The sequence below is a fragment of the Lepus europaeus genome, chromosome 21 (genome assembly GCF_033115175.1).
Source record: "Lepus europaeus isolate LE1 chromosome 21, mLepTim1.pri, whole genome shotgun sequence".
NCBI lineage: Eukaryota > Metazoa > Chordata > Mammalia > Lagomorpha > Leporidae > Lepus > Lepus europaeus.
The window spans coordinates 53847659-53870062 of NC_084847.1; the positions used below are offsets into that span (position 1 = coordinate 53847659).

General features: G+C 56.2%; 3 protein-coding genes across 5 annotated transcripts in view; 2 read left to right on the forward strand and 1 right to left on the reverse strand.

The window, feature by feature from the left end:
• STAG3 (STAG3 cohesin complex component) overlaps nt 1-7561 on the reverse strand; it is a 31766-nt gene extending 24205 nt beyond the window's left edge. The window contains exons 1-4 of the mRNA XM_062179760.1: nt 7432-7561; nt 3991-4093; nt 3136-3252; nt 936-1032 (exon numbers count right to left, since the gene is read on the reverse strand). Coding sequence (XP_062035744.1) covers nt 936-1032; nt 3136-3222 — 184 coding nt within the window. The 5' untranslated portion in view covers nt 3223-3252; nt 3991-4093; nt 7432-7561. The remainder of the gene's footprint in view (nt 1-935; nt 1033-3135; nt 3253-3990; nt 4094-7431) is intronic.
• Nucleotides 7562-8848: 1287 nt separating this feature from the next.
• Nucleotides 8849-15722, forward strand: GPC2 (glypican 2). The gene is made up of 10 exons (XM_062180174.1): nt 8849-9167; nt 9800-9958; nt 10247-10569; nt 11302-11382; nt 12075-12237; nt 12465-12595; nt 14108-14254; nt 14430-14569; nt 14658-14833; nt 15338-15722. The coding sequence occupies exons 1-10, from the start codon at nt 9002-9004 to the stop codon at nt 15580-15582; spliced, it is 1731 nt and encodes a 576-aa protein (XP_062036158.1). The 5' UTR covers nt 8849-9001; the 3' UTR covers nt 15583-15722.
• A 1071-nt stretch (nt 15723-16793) lies between these two features.
• GAL3ST4 (galactose-3-O-sulfotransferase 4) lies at nt 16794-22198 on the forward strand. 3 transcript variants are annotated; one of them, XM_062180409.1, is made up of 4 exons: nt 16794-16884; nt 18028-18340; nt 18511-18817; nt 20813-22198. In XM_062180409.1, the coding sequence occupies exons 2-4, from the start codon at nt 18216-18218 to the stop codon at nt 21842-21844; spliced, it is 1464 nt and encodes a 487-aa protein (XP_062036393.1). In that variant the 5' UTR covers nt 16794-16884; nt 18028-18215; the 3' UTR covers nt 21845-22198. The 3 variants fall into 3 exon arrangements, with proteins under 3 accessions (XP_062036393.1, XP_062036392.1, XP_062036391.1); XM_062180408.1 differs by having other exon boundaries at nt 16801-17000; XM_062180407.1 differs by lacking the exon at nt 16794-16884 and having other exon boundaries at nt 18248-18817.
• Nucleotides 22199-22404: the final 206 nt, after the last annotated feature.

The following is a 22404-nucleotide window of genomic DNA, read 5'->3' on the forward strand; positions in this document are numbered from 1 at the left end:
TTACAGATAAAACTGAGGACGAGCTACAGAACATACTGAAAGGAGCTTAGGTGGAGAATCAGAAGACTCAAATCCTAGTTGTAAGTCTACCACCATCCAGTTGTGTATTTGCTCTAAGGTAACCTCTCTACAACACCCAAAGGCATCAAGCAGCGGACTATTATGGTTTAAAAAGAGCCTAAACAAATGAAAAAACAAAGAAAGAAATAAAACTAGGCCAGATCCTGGATTCTTATAATAAAATTTGATTAAGACTATATGCTACAATAAACTGAACTATAACATCTGGAGATGTGAGGCGCCTCAGCAGTACAGAAGAAATATGGGTAACGATGCTGAGAAACAGGAAGAAAATAGGAAATTATCTTATCAAGACTAAAGGGCATCTGATGGGCCATTTTCATGGTCACATAAGCAAGATTATTTTTCCCAACATGTCTTTCCTCTAAACCAGCATAGTAACCTACTAGATCAATTCCTTATTTACCAATCAAAAATGTAGGGGCCCACAGTGTGACACAGCAAGTTGAGTTGCTGCTTCCAACACTGGCATCTCAAATCAAAGTGCCGGTTCAAGTCCTGGCTGCTCTGTTTCTGATCCAGCTACCTGCTAATGTTCCTGGGAAAGCAGCAGACAGTTCAACTACTTGGACCTTGCCACCCACATAGAAGACCCAGATGGAGTTCCTGGCCCCTGGCTTTAGCATGGCCCAGCTCTGGCCATTGTGGTCATTTGGAAAGTGGAGGATCTCTTTCTCTGTCACTATGCCTTTTGAATAAATAAACTTTTTAAAAATGTAGATAAATAAGTAAAACTTTTCTTATACTTTACTGCCTTCCCTTTTAAGGAAATGTTTAATTCTAGTCATCTAAGTGGAGGAAAAGTTTCATAACATAGGGAGAAAAGACTGGGGATGACAAAGGGAGCTCCTCACCTTTACATCCACAAGATCTGATGAAAAAGTTAATGAGCTCCAGGAATCCTGCATCCTGGTCTTGCTTGTAGCTTTCGAGCCACTCATCCACCAAAGACTAGGAAAAGAATGTGGATTATTTCCATTTTTGAAAATATGACAGAAAATCCTGTATGATTCTGCCAATGGAAGCATCTAAACTTCTGATGATCTGCCCAGCTAGCTCAGTTGCTTAAGCATGAGACTCTCAAACTTTGATGAAATATTACTATTAAAAACTCTTTTATTATGCATTGCTGAATTCAAAGAAAAAGTAGAAATCCACATAGGACAAAAATTAGGTAAAAGTAGTAATCCTTGAAGGTATGCAAGATGACTGTTGCCCTGAGAATTCATGAAATACTGGAGACCCTGACTTTGTATCCAGATGGCTACACAGAGTACAGAGCACAGGAAGTAGAACCTAAGATCTTTCCAAAAAGAATCGTCTAAGAAGAGGCCCTATATAAATCTGAGTTTTTCAGAGAGTCACAATGTCATTAAAAAAAAAAAAAAAAGGAATGAAAAATAAAGCTAGGCAGACATGGTCAAAGAAACAAACAAAACACACACACACACACACACACAGTTTGTTAAGACCTTAGTGTGGGAGAGAGGCAAAAAAAAAAAAAAGAATTCTTCCTTGAGAATTCATAATTATAGTTGGCCCTCTGTTCTGGATTTGGAACCCAGATTCAAACTACCTCACTGATTAAAATAACAAAGAGAATTAATTATGGGCCAGAGCTGCAACTCAACAGGCTAATCCTCCGCCTAGCGGCACCGGCACACAGGGTTCTAGTCCCTGTCGGGGAGCCGGATTCTGTCCCGGTTTCCCCTCTTCCAGATCAGCATGGTGTGCCGGCGGCCACTGGAGGGTGAACCAACTGCAAAAGGAAGATCCTTCTCTCTCTCTCACTGTCCACTCTGCCTGTAAAAAAAATAAAAATTAAAAAAAAATAACAAAAAGAATTTAATTAAAAGTGAACGTGGATAGGCTAATGCTGGGTTTAGTGGGTAAAGCCACTGCCTGCAGTGCCGGTATCTCATATGGGTGCCAGTTCAAGTCCTGGCTGCTCTACTTCAGATCCAGCTCTCTGCTGTGGCCTGGGAAAGCAGCAGATGGACCAAGTCCTTGTGCATCTGCACAGAACACCCAGAAGAAGCTCCTGGCTTCAGTTTGGCGCAGCTCTGGCTATTGCAGCCAACTAGGGAGTAAACCAATGGATGGAAGACCTCTCTCTCTCTTCTGCCTCTCTCCTGCTCTGTGTAACTCTTTCAAGTAAATAAATCTTTAAAAAGAGAAGAAAATATACAAGGAGTCTCTACTGCACTATTAATATTTCATTGATTGAACTGGGTGCTAGAGATTCGGGTGGTCACATTATTTTTTAAACTACATGTAAGCCTTATACAGTCCTAGATAATACATTTGCAGAAAAATTATAGAAAAGGAAATGTGGAAAGGAAAATAAAAGAATTAGGTATGTCGGCCGGCGCCGTGGCTCAACAGGCTAATCCTCTGCCTAGTGGCGCTGGCACTAGTGTTCTAGTCCCTGTTGGGGCGCCGGATTCTGTCCCGGTTGCCACTCTTCCAGGCCAGCTCTCTGCTATGGCCCGGGAAAGCAGTGGAGGATGGCCCAAGTCCTTGGGCCCTGCCCCATGGGAGACCAGGATAAGCACCCAGCTCCTGCCTTCGGAACAGCGCACGGTGCGCCGGCCACAGCGCGCCAGCCACGGCGGCCATTGGAGGGTGAACCAATGGCAAAAGGAAGACCTTTCTCTCCGCCTCTCTCACTAGCCACTCTGCCTGTCAAAAAGTAAAAAAAAAAAAAAAAAATTAGGTATGTCAACATGGAGCTACAAGGTGATGAGAGTAAATGACCTATCTAACACCCATGTCCAGGCGTCCTAGATCACCCGACGCTTTTTGCCTCCTCCATCAATGAAGAAAGGCAGAACTGCTCTAATTCTGAGACACCTCTAGGAAAAGAACGCCCTCTCATCCAATGTCTCCATTATATCACTCCAGAGCTTTGCTCCACGGTCCAATCCTTCCTGCCCTAAGTATGTTCAGTAAAATGTCCACATCAAATCAAGTTTGTAGATACCTGTCCTTATTGTCCCAACCTACAAAGGGCGAGCTGGTATCAAGAGACAGAAGTGAGACGTTTCTCTTTACCTGCATATCACCTCTGGCAGCTTTCACAGCATCAAAGAGATCACAGGCTGGTGGCTTTGACTCTTTCTGACCATGACCATGTACCATCTGGGACCCCTTCTTTGGATGTTTTGCTGCCTAGTAAGGGTACAATGATTAGGAATAAAAAAAATTTTAAATGTTATCATGTAAATATGCTCAGCTGCCAATTCTACAGCAGTGTTTGTGTTACTGACTCAGATCTGAAATAACAGATTTTTTATATTGTTACAAATGCGATTATTTCTAACTTCTCTTTTCTAAAAGTCCTTGAGGGGCAGGTGATTAGTGAAGCGAAGCAAGCATTGCTTGGGGCATGGCTGCATCCCACATGGGAGTGCTGGGTTCAAGTTCCTCCTGTTTCACTTCCAATGCAGATTCTTGCTAATAAGAATCCTGGGAAGTACCAAATGATAGCTCAAGTACTTGAGTCCCTGCAATCCACATGGGATACACAGAGCTTGGCCTAGCCCCACCCCTGTCTATCATGGGCATTTGAGGAGTGAACCAGTAAATGAAAGATCTCTTTCAAATAAAAATGAAAATACATAAAAAGTCCTTGGGGGTAAATATTTGCAGCAACAGCTAAGACACTGCTTGAGATGCCCAAATCCATATAGGAGTGCCAGAGTTTGAAAACTTTTAAAGTCTTTCAACCCCACTCCAATCTCTATATTATAATGCTGTCTTTTCAAAATTTGTTTTCTTCCTTACTTCTGTCCCCTTAAGACTAAATCTTGTTCTTTCATTAATTATATCACTTGAACTTCTCTCTTCTGTTTTCTTCTGCCACTTCCCAGACCATGTTCAAAAGCAAAAATAAATTGACTGACTCACTGGAGTTGTTCTGAGTGGCCGCTTTGCTGTTCTCTTCTTCACAGTGCGTCTCAGACTGTCTTCAAAGTCACTGCCTTCATCAGCTGACAAGGAGTCACTGTTCCTATGAGGGGGGTATGGTTCTCCTTAAATACCTCATTCCTTTCATCTAAAGGGTCAATAATTTTTTTTTTTTGACAGGCAGAGTTAGAGAGAAAGGTCTTCGTTTTTTCCATTGGTTCACCCCCCAAATGGAGCTGAAGCCAGGAGCCAGGTGCTTCCTCCTGGTCTCCCAAGTGGGTGCAGGGCCCAAGCACTTGGGCCATCCTCCACTGCACTCCCGGGCCACAGCAGACGGCTGGACTGGAAGAGGAGCAACTGGGACAGAATCTGGAGCCCTAACCAGGACTAGAATCTGGTGTGCCGGTGCCGCAGGCGGAGGATTAGCCAAGTGAGCCGAGGCACCAGCCAGGGTCAATAATTTCTAATTCCTCTTTGTCTCCACTATACTCTAATTCCATGAAGAAAACACCAGATTTTAAGATGAGATTATTGTTACTGGAAAGCAGGGGAAGTTTTTTTTTTTTTTAAAGATTTATTTATTTATTTGAAATGCAGTTACACAGAGAGAGAGGCAGAGACAGAGAGAGAGACTGCAGTATTTCATCCACTGGTTCACTCCGCAAATGGCCACAATGGCCAGAGCTGGACCGATTCAAAGCCAGGAGCTTCTTCCAGGTCTCCCACACAGGTACAGGGACTCAAGGACTTGGGCCACCTTCCATTGCTTTCCCAGGCCACAGCAGAGAGCTGGATCTGAAGTGGAGCAGCCGGGACTCGAACAGGCACCCTAATGGGATGCCTGCACTGCAGACTGCAGCTTTACTGGCTACACCACAGCACAGGCCCCAGTAGGGGCAGTCTTAAAGGAAAACTTTCACTTGGAAGCAAAAGAGATGAAGACAGACAAACTGGAGTGAGTACAAGAACAGCCCTTTCCTAATACTCTTCTCTGAATATGAGAATCAAATGAAATTCACAGGACCAGCACTGTGGCATAGTGGGTAAAGCCACTGCCTGCCATGCCGGCACCCAGTCAACTTCAAAACCCGGTTGTTCCACTTCTGATCCAGCTCTCTGCTATGACGTGGGAAAGCAGTGGAAGATGGTCCAAGTTATTTTTTTTTAATTATTTTTTAAGGAATGTGAATTTTTTTTTGACAGGCAGTTAGCGAGAGGGAGAGAGAGAGAGACAGAGAGAAAGGTCTTCCTTTGCCATTGGTTCACCCCCAAAAAAAGCCGCTATAGCCGGCGTACTGTGCCAATCCGAAGCCAGCCAGGTGCTTCCTCCTGGTCTCTCATGCGGTTGCAGGGCCCAAGCACTTGGGCCATCCTCCACTGTACTCCCGGGCCACAGCAGAGAGCTGGCCTGGAAGAGGGGCAACCAGGATAGAACCGGTGCCACAACCAGGACTAGAACCCGGAGTGCTGGCGCTGCAGGCGGAGGATTAGCCTAGTGAGCCGTGGCGCCGGCAAGATGGCCCAAGTTCTTGCACCCCTGCACCCATGTGGGAGACCCAGAGGAAGCTCCTGGCTTCGGATTGGCAGAGCTCCGGCTGTTGCGGCCAATTGGAGAGTGAACCAGCGGATGGAAGACCTCTCTGTCTCTGTCTCTCCTTCTCTGACTTTCAAATAAATAAATCTTTTTTAAAAATGATATTCACAAGCAGAGACCACTGCTTTTTGTGGAGAAAAATCAGTGAGTCTCAGGAAGTCACGTATCACTCAAACAGGAGGTTAATATGTGCTAGGAATTATAGTTCACCTTTTGAAATACCACCGCAGATTTTGATCAGTGTGAAGCTGTACAACACTGTTATAATCTGGTCTACACCAGCAGCACTGACAGAAACAGAAATGATTCAGAGAGGGTCAATTAAAAATAACCAGCAACTAAAGCAGACCTTGTATTAATCCCTCCCCAGAAGGATTAACACACACACACACACACACACGGGCACTTCAAAAAATTCACAGGAAACAATTTAAAAAACAATTTTTTTGGGGGGGGGGTTGGGGGGCAGACCGGTGCTGTGGCCCAGTAGATTAAGCTTCTGCTTGCAGAGCCGGCATCCCACATGGGTGTTGGAGTCCTGGCTGCTCCACTTCCAATCCAGCTCCCTGCTAATGATTGGGAAAGCAGAAGATGGCCTAAGGCCTCGGGCTCCTGCACTCACATGGGAGACCCAGAAGCAGCTCCTGGCTCCTGGCTTTGGATCGGCCCAGCTTCGGCTGTTGCAGCCATTTGGGGAGTGACCCAGCAGATCAAACACCTCACGCTATCTGTCTCCCGCTCTGTCTTTAAAACTACCTCTTGGCCAGCGCTGCGGCTCACTAGGCTAATCCTCCACCTGTGGCACTGGCACCCCGGGTTCTAGTCCCAGTCAGGGCGCCAGATTCTGTCCGGTTGCTCCTCTTCCAGTCCAGCTCTCTGCTATGGCCCGGGAAGGCAGTGGAGGATGGCCCAATTCCTTGGGCCCTGCACCCGCATGGGAGACCAGGAGAGGCACTTGGCTCCTGGCTTCGGATCAGCGCGGTGCACCAGCCATTGTGGGGTGAACCAACGGAAAAAGGAAGACCTTTCTCTCTCTTACTGTCCACTCTGCCTGTCAAAAAAACAAAACAAAACAAAACAAAACAAACAAACAAACAAAAAAACTACCTCTCAAATCCTTTAAAAAAAAAAAATACGTTTGGAGCGAGCACTGTGGTGCAACAGGTTAAGCCTCTGCTTGCAGCCTGGCATCCTATAGCTGAGTGCCAGTTTAAATCCCAGCTTCTTGCTAACGCACCTGGGAAGGCAGTAGATGATGGTTCAAGTGCTTGGCCACCTAGCACCCACATGAGACTCAGACGGAGTTTCTGGCTCCTGGCTCCTGTCTGTCCCACACTTAACCATTTTAGGGAGTGAACCAGCTGATGGAATGTCTTTCCTTGTCACTCTGCCTTTCAAGTTAAAAAGGTTTATGTTGGTCCTCCAAATTAACACTTTTTTTTCATGACTCACGTTTCCATGAGCTTTCCGAGGACTCCCCCATAGTATTACAACCGTCACAGAACAATCTAATCAATGATAATCTATAATTAAGAACAGATGAAACAACTTACAAACTCCCCAGTGAGAACGACAGGCCATCAACTAAAATAGCACATACAATACAGCTGGCAACAACTAGAGGGATTCAGTTCCCTACCTTCACCTCCCAGTCCCCGCACTTAACAGGCTGTACCTAGAAACTCGTCCAAGAAAAGGAGTCAGAGCAAGACGGGTTATTCTTGGCACCCACAACACAGCACACAGGGCTGGGGGCGCCCCCAGCTGAGCACAGCAGTTCTCCTGGCCAGGCCCAGCTCAGGCAGACCAGGGAACCCCACCACCACCTTTTCGCCCAACCCACTCACCCCTGCGAGGTCTGGTCCGAGTCTCTGTCATCGCAGGGCTGGGGGGTGGAGGAGCCAGGAGAAAACGACCAGGCGTGGGAGCCGCCCGTGGCTGTACTCAGCGGGGAGGAGGACGACCGCAGAGTGGGCATGGCGCGCCGGCTGCAGAGAGCAAAGGGCCCGGGAGCTCCGACTAGGCCGCGGCGCCCCACCCCAGCCCTGGGGGAAAGCAGAACGCTGCCCCCAAACAAGACTAAGCGCCCACCCACAGCATCGAGAGATTAGACACGCCGTGGCCTCCAGGGCGCGTGAAGCACCGCCCCGCCCCCAGCTGCGGGGGCGACAGAATTCGCCTCGCGGTTAACGCCGGACAAAGGACCCATACGGTCATTTCTAGAAAGCCGGAACTTGACTCCACGTGGGGCAGGACGGGAAGCGCTAAACGATTTGGGGGTGTAGGAAACGCGGGGAGACGGGGGGGGGGGGGGAGGCGCGCGTCCTGTTTTTCCACAGGGGACAGCCACGTCACGCCTGACCGCGGAGGAGCTGTCCAGCCGCTCACGCGGGGGCACTACGCCTCTCTCAGGGGCTGCGGGCCGGATTTATGGCCTCCATGGCGGAGGCCACAGAGGCCCGGCCGGGGGCGGCTTCCCGTCTCAGGGTCCCGACGGTGGGGGGAGGGCCTACACTGGGGCCAAAGAGGAACCTTACTGTCCGAATTGTCAGCGGGACTTCTGGGTGGGCAGGGTGGGCCACAGGTCACCGTCCCAGGTCTCTTTAGTGACCCCCACCTCCGGCACAGCGGCTCACGCCGCCTCCCTTCCGATGGCTGAAGAGTCTGGAAAAACGCGGGAAGGCACGAGGCACATTGTGCGCAGGCGCAAGGCACACTGTGCGCAGGCGCGAGCCTAACGGTTCGCCCTCCCCTCCTCCCCGCCGGCCTGGTAATGGTCGCGAGGCCGAGGAGCATGCGAGCGCGTGCTTATCACGTTCCAGTCACGCCGCCGCGGCCGCGTCGAGCCGCCACTGGCCCTCAGGAGCTCCGCCCTGTCACGTGGGCTCGAGAGCGCGGGCCGCTCGCTTTAGCCCCGCCCTTCCCAGGCCGCGCCCCTTCTACCTCCAAAATCCCTCCCCGCCGGACTAGACTGGTAGTAGCCCCTTCGGTTTGGCTTCTCAACTACCATAGGTTACATTCCACCAGGGTTCCGCCTTTCGAGCCAAATCGCCACGCCCCCAAGAAAGACCACGCCCCTACTCCGCCAACCTCCTCAGAGCGTCCGTGTCCCGCCCCCTGGCCGAGCTCTCCTACCACATTGGCTTCGTTTCTCCCTTGACCCCGCCCCCGAGGCCGGCTGCTTCCCGTCATTGGCGCGGCCCCGCCTCGGGCCCCGCCCCCTGTCCGGCTCCGGGCTCCCATTGTCTCCGCCGATGCCGCCTGGTCCGGCTACCGTGCTGAGTGTTGAGTTTTCGGGGGTCGCGCTCCTTCTCTGGCCGGTGGAGCAGTTCCGCAGCCGAGACCCAGCTTGTGGCGCTCGGGCGGCTCTTCTTTCCTCCTTAGGACCCACTTTGCCGTCCCGGGGCGGCTGCAGCTATGTCCGCGCTGCGACCTCTTCTGCTTCTGCTGCTGCCTCTGTGTCCCGGTCCTGGCCCCGGACCCGGGAGCGAGGCAAAGGTCACCCGGAGTTGTGCAGAGACCCGGCAGGTGCTGGGGGCGCGGAGATATAGCTTAAACCTAATCCCTTCCACCCTGATCTCAGGTGAGGAGAAAGAGGAAGACTAGAGAATTGGGGGTGGGGGGCAGGGGGGGCTCCTCCCCATCTCACAATAACTCTTTTCCCTTTCAGAGTGACCGTTATGACAATCTTCCCATCCCACAATAATACCTCTCCTCCTGCAACTTCCTTCCCAGGATCACTATAAGCCTCCTGTTCATATAATAGCTCTTACTCCACCCTCACCCCAGGAATCCCTTCCTGGTCATTAGCACCCCCTTGTCTGTTTCTTTCTTCACAGCCAGATGCCCCCCACTATGTGAGCCCCTTCTAAGAGAATACTTTCTTGCTCAACAAATAACCTCACCCCTCCAAACCCCATTCTTCACCCTGTAGAAGCTGTCCGAGCCCCTTGGGGACTGGGGTGTGTGATGTGGGGAGGGTCACCTGAGGACACTGTGGTCACTGCTGTGGCCCGCAGGACGGCTGTCAAACCCATGGCTAATGGGAAGTGGACTTAGGATGGGTGAAGGGATGATAAGGAGGGGGTAGGGGGCAGACAATAGAAAACGGGCCAGAGAGGTGGAAGAGAAGGCGTAGCCCGCAGAGAAAGGTGGGAGACAGAAGGAATTTCACATTGTCACATCCCACTGGTCCTCCACGTCTCCTCTGTCCAGGTGAGCACCTCCGGGTCTGTCCCCAGGAGTACACCTGCTGTTCCAGTGAGACAGAGCAGAGGCTGATCAGGGACACCGAGGCCACCTTCCGCGGCCTGGTGGAGGGTAGCGGCTCTTTCCTGGTTCACTCCCTGACGGCCCGGCACAGGAAATTTAATGGTGAGGACCTGGGGTCCCCAAACCCCCTTCTCACCTCTGCTCTGTGCTTCTGACCCCAGCATGCTTCCTGTCCTGCAGCCCCTCCTAACCCAGCTTAGCCCTGCCATCCCCATCCCCAGGGTCTCTCTGGTGCCCTGTGCTCCCTCACGCAGACTGCCCAGGTCTCTGAGTCGCTCAGTTTCTAACTCCCTTGTCTTTTCTCTCCCCATCCCCTCCTGCCGCCTCCCTTTCACTCTTCTGCCCGTCGTCGTCGGCCTTCTCCCACCCCGTCCCCTGCATTTACCGCAGAGTTCTTTCAGGAGATGCTCTCAATATCCCAGCACTCCCTGGCCCAGCTCTTCTCCCACTCCTACGGCCGCCTGTATGCCCAGCACGCCTCCATATTCAATGGCCTGTTCTCTCAGCTGCGAGACTACTATGCAAAGTCTGGTGAGGGGTTAGATGACATCTTGGCGGATTTCTGGGCCCAGCTCCTGGAGAGAGCATTCCCCCTGCTGCACCCCCAGCGCAGATTCTCCCCTGACTTCCTGCTGTGCCTCACACGCCTGGCCTCAGCTACTGATGGCTCTCTGCATCCCTTCGGGGATTCACCCCGCCGCCTCCGCCTGCAGGTGAGGGATCCCGAGGCCTGAGCTCCAGCCACTCCCACCTGTGCACCACTCACCTCTAACCAGCAACCCCTGCTCTGGGGATTCCCCTACTCTGCCTTGTCTGGGCCGGTGACCCCCCTCTGCAGCCTCAGTCACCTCTGCCTGACTTTAACGGGGCGCCCCTCACTTCCCTTTTGCACCCTACTTTCACGTCGACACTCACCCGCTCCTGGCCCCAGCCACCTTCCCGCCACCTCCTCTCCTTAATCCTAACATCTTGACTTCCTGTGCCTCGTCTAACTGAAACAGGCCTTGCATGTTGAGAGGCACTTCCACTTAGTTTCTCAGTTAACTCATGACTCCGAGAGGCACATAGTAGTACCTTTACTGTACACAGGAAAACGCTGGGGCTCCTAGAGGTTAACATTTCTCAGCCACGCGTGGCAGAGCTCTGCCCCCCCATCCCGGTCAGTGTTTGTCCTGAGCTGCAGTCTCTTGACCTCCAAGCCCCCTACAACACAATCCCTCTATGTCTTCCCAAGCCCCATTCCCCTCTGTCCTCCTGGGCTGTGATTCCTGTGGGTCTCTTGAGTCTGCCTCTCTGTTGCACCTGCTACTCGCTACCCACCCCCAGACAACCCCACACGCCTGATGACCGCTGCTGCTTACCCCCTTGGTAAAGCCTTCTGGCCTGAGACTGGAGTGACCCCTGACAACTCTGTGGTTTCTCTCACCCTCTTTCCTCTCCCCTAGATAACCCGTTCCCTGGTGGCTGCCCGGGCCTTTGTCCAGGGCCTGGAGACTGGACGAAATGTGGTCAGAGAAGCGCTTAAGGTTAGAAGGAGGCCTGGGTGGGGGCATGGCCCAGGGAGGGAGAGGCAGATGTGGGAGACCCCGTGAGAAAGAGACTGGCACCATCTGACGGCAGAGACCTGGGCCTGCCTGTATCAGCCTCCTGGCCTGGTGCCCCAGAGAAAATCAGGATGTGTGTTTGGGCAGTGGGAGGGGGGCTGGTGCCTGGACCTGGCTCTACAGGGTCATGACCCATGACCTACCACCTCTGACCCTCCATGCCCTCTGATGACTCAGACACCCTGCTGTCCCCTAAGGACTGCTCTCTGTAGCAGTCTGAGGTTGGAATATCAGCTCCTCTGTGTCCCCAAGACCTCCCAGTGACTCTTCCTCCCCTGTGCCGGAGGCGGGACTCCTGGCTTGGCCTCTCCCCACCACCCAACCTCTCTCCCTGACTCCTCAGTTCATCTCCTGTCTCCTTTCTGCCTCCTCCCTCCTTGACCGTCAGGGGCTCCCTCTCGTCCCTCATCTCCACCACCTTTCCATTCAGCAGTGCCTGTGACCTGGCCGCTGGGAGCCTCCCTTGTGGTCTCACCTGCTGTCAGGTGGGAGCCCTAGTCCCTCACACCCAGCTGTCCACACGGAGCCCAGGGAAGGTGAGGCAGGGCATTTGGCGTCTGTCTGTGCCCGGCCACACAGTGTGCAGATGACACAGCCCCACTCTCCGTCCCCAGGTGCCGGTGTCCGAGAGCTGCAGCCAGGCTCTGATGCGTCTGGTCGGCTGCCCCCTTTGCCGGGGAGTCCCCTCGCTTCTGCCCTGCAGGGGCTTCTGCCTCAACGTGGTCCATGGCTGTCTGAGCAACAGGGGACTGGAGCCTGACTGGGATGACTACCTGGGTGAGGGGATGGGATGGAGGAGGGCCCTGAGGAGGGCTGGGAGCAGGGCTCTCTCCAAGGAGTGGGGGGTGAGCTGGGGAGGGGTCTAAAGCCACAACATGAGGAGGGCTCTTTGCTCCTGAGAACCTGCCCCCCAACACGCCACCAAGGCCCTGTGGGGATCCGCAGGAACATTTAGTTACCCGTCACCCCAAACACAGCTTTGCTCTTCCACCCCCTCCTCCCAGACGGCCTCCTGCTCCTGGCTGAAAAGCTCCAGGGCCCTTTTTCCTTTGAGCTGGCAACTGAGTCCATTGGGGTGAAGGTCTCAGAAGGTCTGATGTATCTGCAGGAGAACAGCGTGAAGGTGACAGAAAAGGTACGGAGGAGGGAAGGGAGGAGCTGAGGCCTGGGTGGGGACAATGTGGGTGTGAGTCCAGGTGTAGGGGAGGGAAGGGAGGAGCCGAGGCCTGGGTGGGGACAGTGTGAGTGTGAGCCCAGGTGTAGGGGAGGGAATGGTAGAGGGGAGGCCTGGGTGGGGGGACGGTGTGGGGTGTGAGCCCAGGTATAGGGGAGGGAAGGGTGGAGGGGAGGCCTGGGTGGGGGGACGGTGTGGGTGCGAGCCCAGGTATAGGGGAGGGAAGGGAGGAGCCGAGGCCTGGGTGGGGACGGTGTGGGTGTGAGCCCAGGAATAGGGGAGGGAAGGGTAGAGGGGAGGCCTGGGTGGGGGGATGGTGTGGGGTGTGAGCCCAGGTGTAGGGGAGGGAAGGGTGGAGGGGAGGCCTGGGTGGGGGGACGGTGTGGGTGTGAGCCCAGGTATAGGGGGAGGGAATGGTAGAGGGGAGGCCTGGGTGGGGACGGTGTGGATGTGAGCCCAGGAATAGGGGAGGGAAGGGTAGAGGGGTGGCCTGGGTGGGGGGATGGTGTGGGGTGTGAGCCCAGGTATAGGGGGAGGGAAGGGTAGAGGGGAGGCCTGGGTGGGGGGACGGTGTGGGGTGTGAGCCCAGGTATAGGGGAGGGAAGGGTAGAGGGGAGGCCTGGGTGGGGGGACGGTGTGGGTGTGAGCCCAGGTATAGGGGAGGGAAGGGTAGAGGGGAGGCCTGGGTGGGGGGACGGTGTGGGGTGTGAGCCCAGGTATAGGGAAGGGAATGGTAGAGGGGAGGCCTGGGGTGGGGGACGGTGGGGTGTGAGCCCAGGTATAGGGGGAGGGAATGGTAGAGGGGAGGCCTGGGTGGGGACGGTGTGGGTGTGAGCCCAGGTATATGGGAAGGGAATGGTAGAGGGGAGGCCTGGGTGGGGGACGGTGTGGGTGTGAGCCCAGGTATAGGGGAGGGAAGGGTGGAGGGGAGGCCTGGGGTGGAGGACGGTGTGGGTGTGAACCCAGGTATATGGGAAGGGAATGGTAGAGGGGAGGCCTGGGTGGGGGACGGTGTGGGTGTGAGCCCAGGTATATGGGAAGGGAATGGTAGAGGGGAGGCCTGGGTGGGGGACGGTGTGGGTGTGAGCCCAGGTATATGGGAAGGGAATGGTAGAGGGGAGGCCTGGGTGGGGGACGGTGTGGGTGTGAGCCCAGGTATAGGGGGAGGGAATGGTAGAGGGGAGGCCTGGGTGGGGACGGTGTGGGTGTGAGCCCAGGTATATGGGAAGGGAATGGTAGAGGGGAGGCCTGGGTGGGGGACGGTGTGGGTGTGAGCCCAGGTATAGGGGGAGGGAATGGTAGAGGGGAGGCCTGGGTGGGGACGGTGTGGATGTGAGTCCAGGTATAGGGGAGAGAAGGGTGGAGGGGAGGCCTGGGGTGGGGGTACAGTGTGGGATGTCAGGGTGACAGTGCTGTGTACCTGTGGGATTTCGCCAAAGGGTTTGGGTGTGAGGGCTCTTGCCTGTGCCACAGGTTTTTCAGCAATGTGGGAACCCCCACCCGATATCGACCCGCCACCGCCGAGCCCCAGCGCCTCGGGAAGAGGTCGGCCGACCATGGAGACCGGGCGCGGAGGAGGAGCGGCCCACGACGGCAGCAGGCACCAACATGCAGCGCCTGGTGAGCGGCGGGCGGGGGCGGGACCTGGGCGGAGTAGCAGGTGGTGGGAGAAAGGGGTTGCAGGTGGATGGGCGGGGCAGTCTGCAGGGGCGGGGCGGCAGGTGGATGGGCAGGGCAGTCTGGGGGGTTGGGGCAGCAGGAGGGCGAGCGCCATGGTGCTCTCCCGCTTGCCCAGGTGTGGGAGTTCCGCGAACGGCTGGGCCGGGCGCGGGGCTTCTGGACTGGACTGCCGACGACGGTGTGCGGGGACTCCCGCATGGCGGTGGACATCTCTCAGGAGGCGGCACCCTGCTGGACCGGGACTGGGCGGGGCCGGTGAGAGCCGGGCGTCCGGATGGGGCTGGAGAGGACCGGGCGGGGCCGCGCGGACCGGCGGGAGCCTTCCCGGCTGCTATGCTCACAGGTATTTGCCACCTGTGGTCGGGAGCTCCGTCGCCGAGCAGCTCAACAACCCCGAGCTGGAGGTGGATGCCTCGGGTCCCGACCTGCCGACGCGGCGGCGGCGGCTGCAGCTCCGGGCAGCCACAGCCCGGATGAAGGCGGCCGCGCTGGGGCACGACCTGGACAGGCACGACGACGGTGAGACCCAGGGCCCCAGTTCCCGCACCCCTCCCCTTGCCTTTGAGTCCCTCCCCCCTCGCCCCGCGGTTCCCTCCTTTGCCTGATAAGTTAGCGTACTGGGCGCTTACCTGCTCACCTTGAAGGTAAGGGCGGAGGGAAGTGAGTGGGTCTCTACCTCTGAGTGCACGCGGCCCTCGGGCGGACACGGAAACATCAGAGCAGCCGGCAGAGTGGGGGCTGGCAGCCTGGGGGAGGAGGGCAAGCCCGGTGCGGTGACACTCGGCTGACTCCCCAGGGTGGAATTTACCAAACGGAGAAGCCGGCACGGGCGCTCATCTTCCCCTTTCTCTTCTGTTGTGTCCTCGGTCCTCCCCTGTGTATCCTCCCTCCTTGTCTCTGTGTCTCACCCTTTGACCCCCGTGTCTGCTGTCCGGCCCCTCCCTGTCCCCGACTCGCTGTCGCGCACTGCCTGCCCCTTTCCCACTTCCCATCGGTCCACCCCATGTCCGTGTTTCCCCACAGATGAGGATGCCAGCGGCTCTGGTGGGGGACAGCAGTATGCAGATGACTGGAAGGCGGGCGCAGAAACCCTGACCCCGCTCGGCCGGCCCCTTCTCCCTCCTCGAAGAGAGGGCCCAGGGAGTAGAGGAGGCAGCTCCCGCTCCAACCAGGGCAGGAGCAGGAGTGGGGGGGCGTCTGTTGTTTTCCACCCCCAGCCAGCCCTCATCCTCTTCCCCTCAGCCCTGGCCCTGCTGGGGCCACGGTAACAGGGCAGGGGTGCCCTGGCATTGGAAGCGTTGGCGCCTTCTCCCCTTCTCTTGGCTCAGCCAGGTCTGGGGAGGACTCGAAGGGGCTGCAGAGAGGGTGGAGGTGAGACCTTGCAGGTGGACGGCTGGGGCCCCAGATGCAGGAGATTCCCACTGGGGGGTTGGGGGTGGGTGGGTGTTGACAATATTTATTTTTTCATTTGGTAACGGGTGGGGGGTGGGAGCCGGGTATTTATTTAGGAAGGAGGTGTGCTCTCCAGCCCTCTAAGGCTGGGGCTTAAGATCAACCTCTACAGGGGAGAAACGGGGGTTTTAGAGTTGCAGTTGGGGGATGGGGTTTTAAGGAAGTTGGAAGTGGGGGAGGGGTGGGGTTCTGGGCTGGGGCCCTTGGTGTCAGGAAGGGAGGAAGGTGGGTGCTGACTGGGCACAGGGCAGGGACTGGGAGATGTGAGTAGGAGATGAGGGTGTACGTGCTTGCGTTCCACGGAGTTGTTTCAGCACCCGTTTCTTTAACTGAAGTACAAATACCGGGCTTGTCTCATGGCGGCTGCTGCTGGCATCCTGCACAAGCCCCTCATTCCACGTTCCGTGTTTGAATCAGTGTTTGTTCTGCAAATAAATGACACTTCGTGGACCCCATGTGTGGCTTTCTGTGCCTTCGTCGTCGAGGCCCACCTCCGTGCTGGGTCTGCTGGCTCCTTGTCTCAGCCTGGCTCCCGGGCGCAGGCCTGAGGATGCCCCCAAGGGACTCCCCCTCTGGACCTGAGCATCTTCATCCGTCAAATGGGGAGCAGTGTGGGGACCAAATCGGAACTGTGTGAGGAAGCCCCTCTGGCACCTGCAAAGTCACCTGTGAACAGCAGGAAATTCTGTGACCACACCTCTGACCTCATTTTCAGGGTCAGGGCACTTTGTCAGGTCCCTGACAATGTCTGCTCTCTCTTCCTCTCTCTCTCTGTCTCTCTCTCTCTCACACACACACACACACACCTGAAAGAATCTTTTGTTCTGCAGAAAGGCGAGAGAAAGAATTGATTCCTAAGGATGAAAGGAGGAGGGAAGTGGTGTCTTGCAAGGGCGGGCTGGGTGTGCTGTCGGAAAGATCCAGGGAGGGAGAGACTGGGGAGGCTATCAAAGCAAAGCGGCTGCCTGGACTGGCTGGCGGGACAAAGGGAGGGGAGGGGAGGAGCCTGGGTGCTGAGAAAGTTTGTGGGGAAAGTTGAGCTGCGCGAGGAGCCGGGCGGTGGCTGGGGCGGGCGGGCAGGCCCGACCCGATTTCCCTGCCGCTCCCCTTGCCGCTTGGTGAGTGGGCATGTGAAGCCGGGGCCGGGGCCGGTGGACGGCCGCTAGGATTTGCAGGAGGAGACTGGAAGTGTTCATCAGACCCCAGAGGGGACCAACAAAAGGCTGGAGACTGAGTAATTACCAAAGCTGGAGGGCACTGGGGGTGGGGGTGGGGGTACGGGAGAAGATAGAGATTAGGAGGAAATGAGGAATTCAGAGTAGGGGAGTTGCGGCTGGATCCCAAGGGCTGCACTGGTGAAGGGAGTTGGGGGTGATGCCAGAGGGGGTGGACCTCTGGGTAGCAAATACGGGTTTTCCTTTCTTGGGGTCACCTCTGGCTCGTCTGGGAGGAGGGGATGTCTGGGCTCCTTGGAGGGGCTGCGGTCTGCGATTGTGGGTTGCAATCCGAAGGGGCGGAGCCAGACTGTGGATTGGGAAGCAGCTCGGGAACGGTGTTTGTGTCTTTCTCCCTCTCTCTCCGTCTCTGTTCCTCTCCCCCTCCCTCCCCTCAGCTGAACCTTCTCAACCTCCTCCAGGTGCACTGATGGGGTTGGAAAGTGTGTCCAGGGATCTGGTCTTCCTAAGTAACCCCGAATCTCCCCCAGCCCCTCTCCCACGCTGGGGTCTGCCCTGTGCCCAGAGCGGGAAAGCAGATGCCTCCGTTCACAGTGCAGTGATGAAGTCACTGCTGGAGGTCTAACCTCCTTCCTCCTGCCTGGGACCATCAACCTGTGTCCTGCCTGACCCGCACTCCCTCGGGATGGCTTCCCCTGCTGGCCTTAGAGGAGGCTCTTCTTTCCCGTTTTGGGGTGGGGGGGGGGCGCTCGTGAGGAAGCCCTGGGGCTGGACCATGCCCTGACCTGTCTGGATGCGCTGACTGGTCTGATCTGTCTCACTGGCTGTTGCAATTGCGATCAGGGTCTCTGCCTTTCTCCTCTTCTAAATCTCTGAGAGAACTGTGGGGGCGGGGTGGGGAGACTTGGGAGGAGAAGGGGCAAGAAAGGCCGGCAGCAGACAGAGCAGCCGGAGGGTCTCCTAGAAGGACCTGGGTAGAGAGGAGCATCTCCCTTGTCCCCTCTCTGACCCAACTCAGCTACTGCAGGAGAGAAGGAACTACCCCTCTCCTGAGACTCTCCTCCTTCCCCCTCATTTCCCTTCTAGACGCTGACAGAGGCAAAAATCTGCTAACTCAGGGGGCAGACTGCACCAGCGCTGCGAGCAGGCCTGGGGAATGAGCCCCCGATCTCCCGACGGTGCCTCCTGCGGCTGCACGGCTGCCTCGGGCTGTCTCTGCCTCTGCTCCTGGCGCTGGCTCTATCCCTCGCTAGGGTCCCCCTTCCCTGTGCCACATGGGCCCTCTGTTTTCCACCAGGACCATGAGGCTCTGGGGGCCTCGGAGCCTGGGGGTGGCTCTGGGAGTGTTCATGACCATTGGATTTGCCCTCCAGCTCTGGGGGGGCCCCTTCCAGAGGAGGTGAGTTCCCCTCTTGTCCCCATCTCCTGATAGATGTCCCCCCACTTGCTCCTTCCCATTCCACCTGGGGCTGTGACAGAGGCGGCTCCACGCCCTCTTGCCCTTTTCCCAAGCAGTGACATCCACCTGCTGCTGAGAGCCTGGATGTTTCTCCTCCCATCTCTTCCCAGGCTCCCTGGGCTGCAGCTCCGACAGCCCTGGGCCCCATCCCCACGGCCAGCTGTCTCGTCCTGCCCACCCCGGCAGCGACTCGTGTTCCTGAAGACACATAAATCCGGGAGCAGCTCTGTGCTGAACCTGCTTCATCGCTATGGGGACCGCCACGGGCTGCGCTTTGCCCTCCCCGACCGCTACCAGTTCGGCTACCCAAGGCTTTTCCAGGCTTCTCGGGTCAAAGGCTACCGCCCCCAGGGCGGGGTGGGCACCCAGACCCCCTTCCACATCCTCTGTCACCACATGAGGTTCAACCTGAAAGAGGTGAGGGGTGCATTGGGGGAGGGGGACGCTGGCCTAGGGGGTGCCCTAGGCTTCACCCACAAGCTGGACATGAGAGCACAGAGATGGAATCTCCTCTGATGCCCCTTCCCTAGGAGGCTCGGGGAGCCAGAGTTCTCCCCTTCTCCCTTTCAGTCTCTTTCCTTGACCAACTTATTCTCTGGTGTCAACCCCCTGCCAACTCAGACCCCAGCCCTGACTCTCCTGCCAGCTGTTCCACTCCTCCTTGGTGTCCCTTCTATGTGGTGTCACTGCCAGGGCACCTGCTCTCTCTCTGCCTCCTGTCTTCCTCTCCCACTCCTCACCATGCCTGCTACATTCTGCGGTTCAGCTGTATGACAACCCCTGGGTGAGCACAGCTGAAGCTGGCGACACGACTGGAGCCTCATTCCTTTGGGGGAGACAAGCACATGAACTAGTGCTCACACAGACACACGCAGGCACCTGCAGGAGGGAAAACCAATGGGCAAATAAAAGCGTACAGGGAAGGAGCTAGCCTTGACGGAATATTTTCTGAGTGCCAACATCTGGCCGGGAAGAGATTCTAAGCATCTGCAATTACACAAATGACCTCCGTTAACTGAAGGTAGCAGAACTGGAATTGGACCCAGGTGCATTTTCTCCAAAGTCACAGTTTCTTCCATGGCGTGCATGTGTGTTTGTGTTTGGGGTTGTGGGGAGGGTTTCCACCAAAAGACGTGGGGCTCCTGGAAAGGTGGGTCTTAAAAGTAAAGGTGGGTGGGGCTTTGCAGGGAGGAGGTGAGACATTCTAGAAGGAGCAAGAGCACAAGCAAAAGATTGGGTGTGCATGTGTGTGGGTGTGCACACGTGTGTGTAAGAGGGAGAGTGTGTGCAGGTGGCAGAACTCTAGCGAGGGCTGCAAAGACACCCTGTTGAAGCCGGAGACGGCAGCTGAGGAGCCACCGTTGAGAGCGAGGCCAGGACTTTGAGGTAGGCTTCTCTAGGGGCTGGAATAATGACCTTTGTCATGACCATCACTCATTGAGCACCCACCATGTTCCAGGTATGTCCATGTTCTTCCAGGTAAGTGTTAACCTGGATTTACAAATGGGGGAGTAAAGGCTCTGGGAAGCTCAACAACCCGCCCAAAGGCCTACAATTAGCACATGGCGGAATTGGGATTGTACAAGTCCATCTGATCGCCAAAGACTGACTGTTCTCCTCACCTCACTGTTCCTCTCAGTCTTCAGAGAGAGTTCACAGGTTCTGCCCTTTAGACGTGGCATGTTGGGAGAACATCTTTTCTCTCCTGACACAAGGAGTATCAGATTCAAGGATGAAAGCCATTTTCACATGCAGAAACCCTTGGAGGAGTCAGGAGATAGGTTCTGATACGGATCAGCCTAGAGGGCCATGTTACGGTGTGGCTCAGCCTGATGTCCACTGTCTTGCTGAGAAGTGGAATCACGTACTGCAGTTCTTGAGGCAGCACCCTACTAAGGAGCCATGACTCCCCCGTGTCCCATTCACTCTCCACCATGCTCTGGGGGCCTCGAAAGTGCCTTGTCCTGCAGCCATCCTTGGCCTGGCCTGCCTACCTGATGGCTACACCCGCCAGGACTCTATTGCCTGTGACAGCCCCCCAACCCGGTTCCTTTCTTGAAGCCCCAACCAAAAGTTTCCAGGCAGGCACTCACCAGAACTGTTTTTGTTGGCAAAGTGGAAAAGCCCAAAGAAAATCATGTTCCTCAGGGGCTTGTTCCAAGTGTCTTCATACCTCTTATCTCTCCCATAGCCCTCAGAACCACCTGTGGATATGTGATTATCCCCATTCTGCAGACTAGCAAATCGAGTCTCCTGGTGTTAAGTAACGCGCCTGAGGGCGGGCAGGACATGAAGGAAGCTGTGGGTTCTCAGCAGGGCGGTGAGGAGGCTGGGGACCCTGCGTCCTTGGCTTGCTCTTACCCTCTCCCGGCTCAGCTCCTTCTCTCTTATCTGTTTTGTGTCCCTCTGCAGGTCCTTCAGGTCATGCCTTCGGACAGCTTCTTCTTTTCCATTGTCCGAGACCCAGCGGCTCTGGCCCGCTCTGCTTTTTCCTACTATAAATCCACCTCATCGGCCTTCCGCAAGGCACCGTCCTTGGCTGCCTTCTTGGCCAATCCTCGAGCCTTCTACCGATCTGGGGCCCGTGGGGACCACTACGCCCGCAACTTACTGTGGTTTGACTTTGGCCTCCCCTTCCCCCCAGAGATGAGGCCCAAGAGAGGGAATCTTCATCCCCCCAGGGACCCCAATGCCCCCGAGATACACATCTTGCCTTCTGCCACTGGCCCTCGAGCCCAAACCATAGACCCCAATGCTGTCTTCCAACCTGTTTCCACTGTTGCTGATGGCCGCGGTCAGACAGGCAGCCCTGCCTCTTTAGATCTGGGGTCCTCGTCCTTCATCCAGTGGGGTCTGGCTTGGCTGGACTCCATCTTTGACCTGGTCATGGTGGCTGAGTACTTTGATGAGTCATTGGTTCTGCTGGCAGATGCCCTGTGCTGGGGCCTGGACGATGTGGTGGGGTTTGTGCACAACGCCCAGGCTGGAGGTGAGCAGGGTCACGACACCGTCGGCAACAGTGGACTGACTCCTGAGGATCGGCAGCTGACCGCTCGGGCCCGAGCCTGGAACAACCTGGACTGGGCTCTCTACGTCCACTTCAACCGCAGTCTGTGGGCCCGGATAGAGCAGTACGGCCAGAGCCGGCTGGAGAGCGCTGTGGCCAAGCTCAGGGCTCGCCGGGAGGCCCTGGCTAAACACTGCCTGGAAGGGGGTGAGGCTTTAGACCCCAAATACATCTCTGACCGTCGCTTCCGCCCCTTCCAGTTCGGATCAGCTAAAGTGTTAGGCTACAGACTTCGCAGCGGACTGAGCCCTCACGACCGGGAGGAGTGTGAACGCCTGGCCACCCCGGAGCTACAGTACAAGGACAAGCTGGATGCCAAGCAGTTCCCCCCGACAGTCTCCGTGCCCCTCAAGGCATCACGGCTGCTCTCCCCATAGGCATCAGCCACAGACGGCAGCGTGGAAGGGCAGCTGTGCTGAGGGGGGTCAGAGGCGGCTCTAGGGACTAGGGGACTTTGTCCGGATGCCTGCGGGCCTTTGCCCCTGGACAGCCCGCGGCTGGGCTCCCCTCCCCTTCCCCTTCCCAGCCCCAAGGCAGGTCCGTGTGGTGCTCTCCAAAGTCCCCCCCCCCCCCGCCCCGGGAGGAGCAAAAGTGGAGTGAGCCAGAGAAAGTGTGGGGCATGGTGAGTCGGAAACAGAAGTCCACTTCTGTACGAGGTATTTTGTTACTGAACTGTTTGTTCCTTTCACTGCCAAACGTTTGTTGAATGAATAAATAACTTGGAACTTCCACTTCATTTCTGCTGGGCGGACTGGGGAGGGAAGGAGAATCCTGGGAGAAGCTGGGTTGGGCGGAATTCCTTCCACCGTCTTGCTACCCACACAGACCCACCCGTACCCCCTCCACGCCGCAGCCCACGGACCCCGGGCCGCGGCGGCCACGCCCCTTCCCTTCCGCTTCCGGCGTCTCCCGAGTCACCGGCCCCGCGCTCCCATTC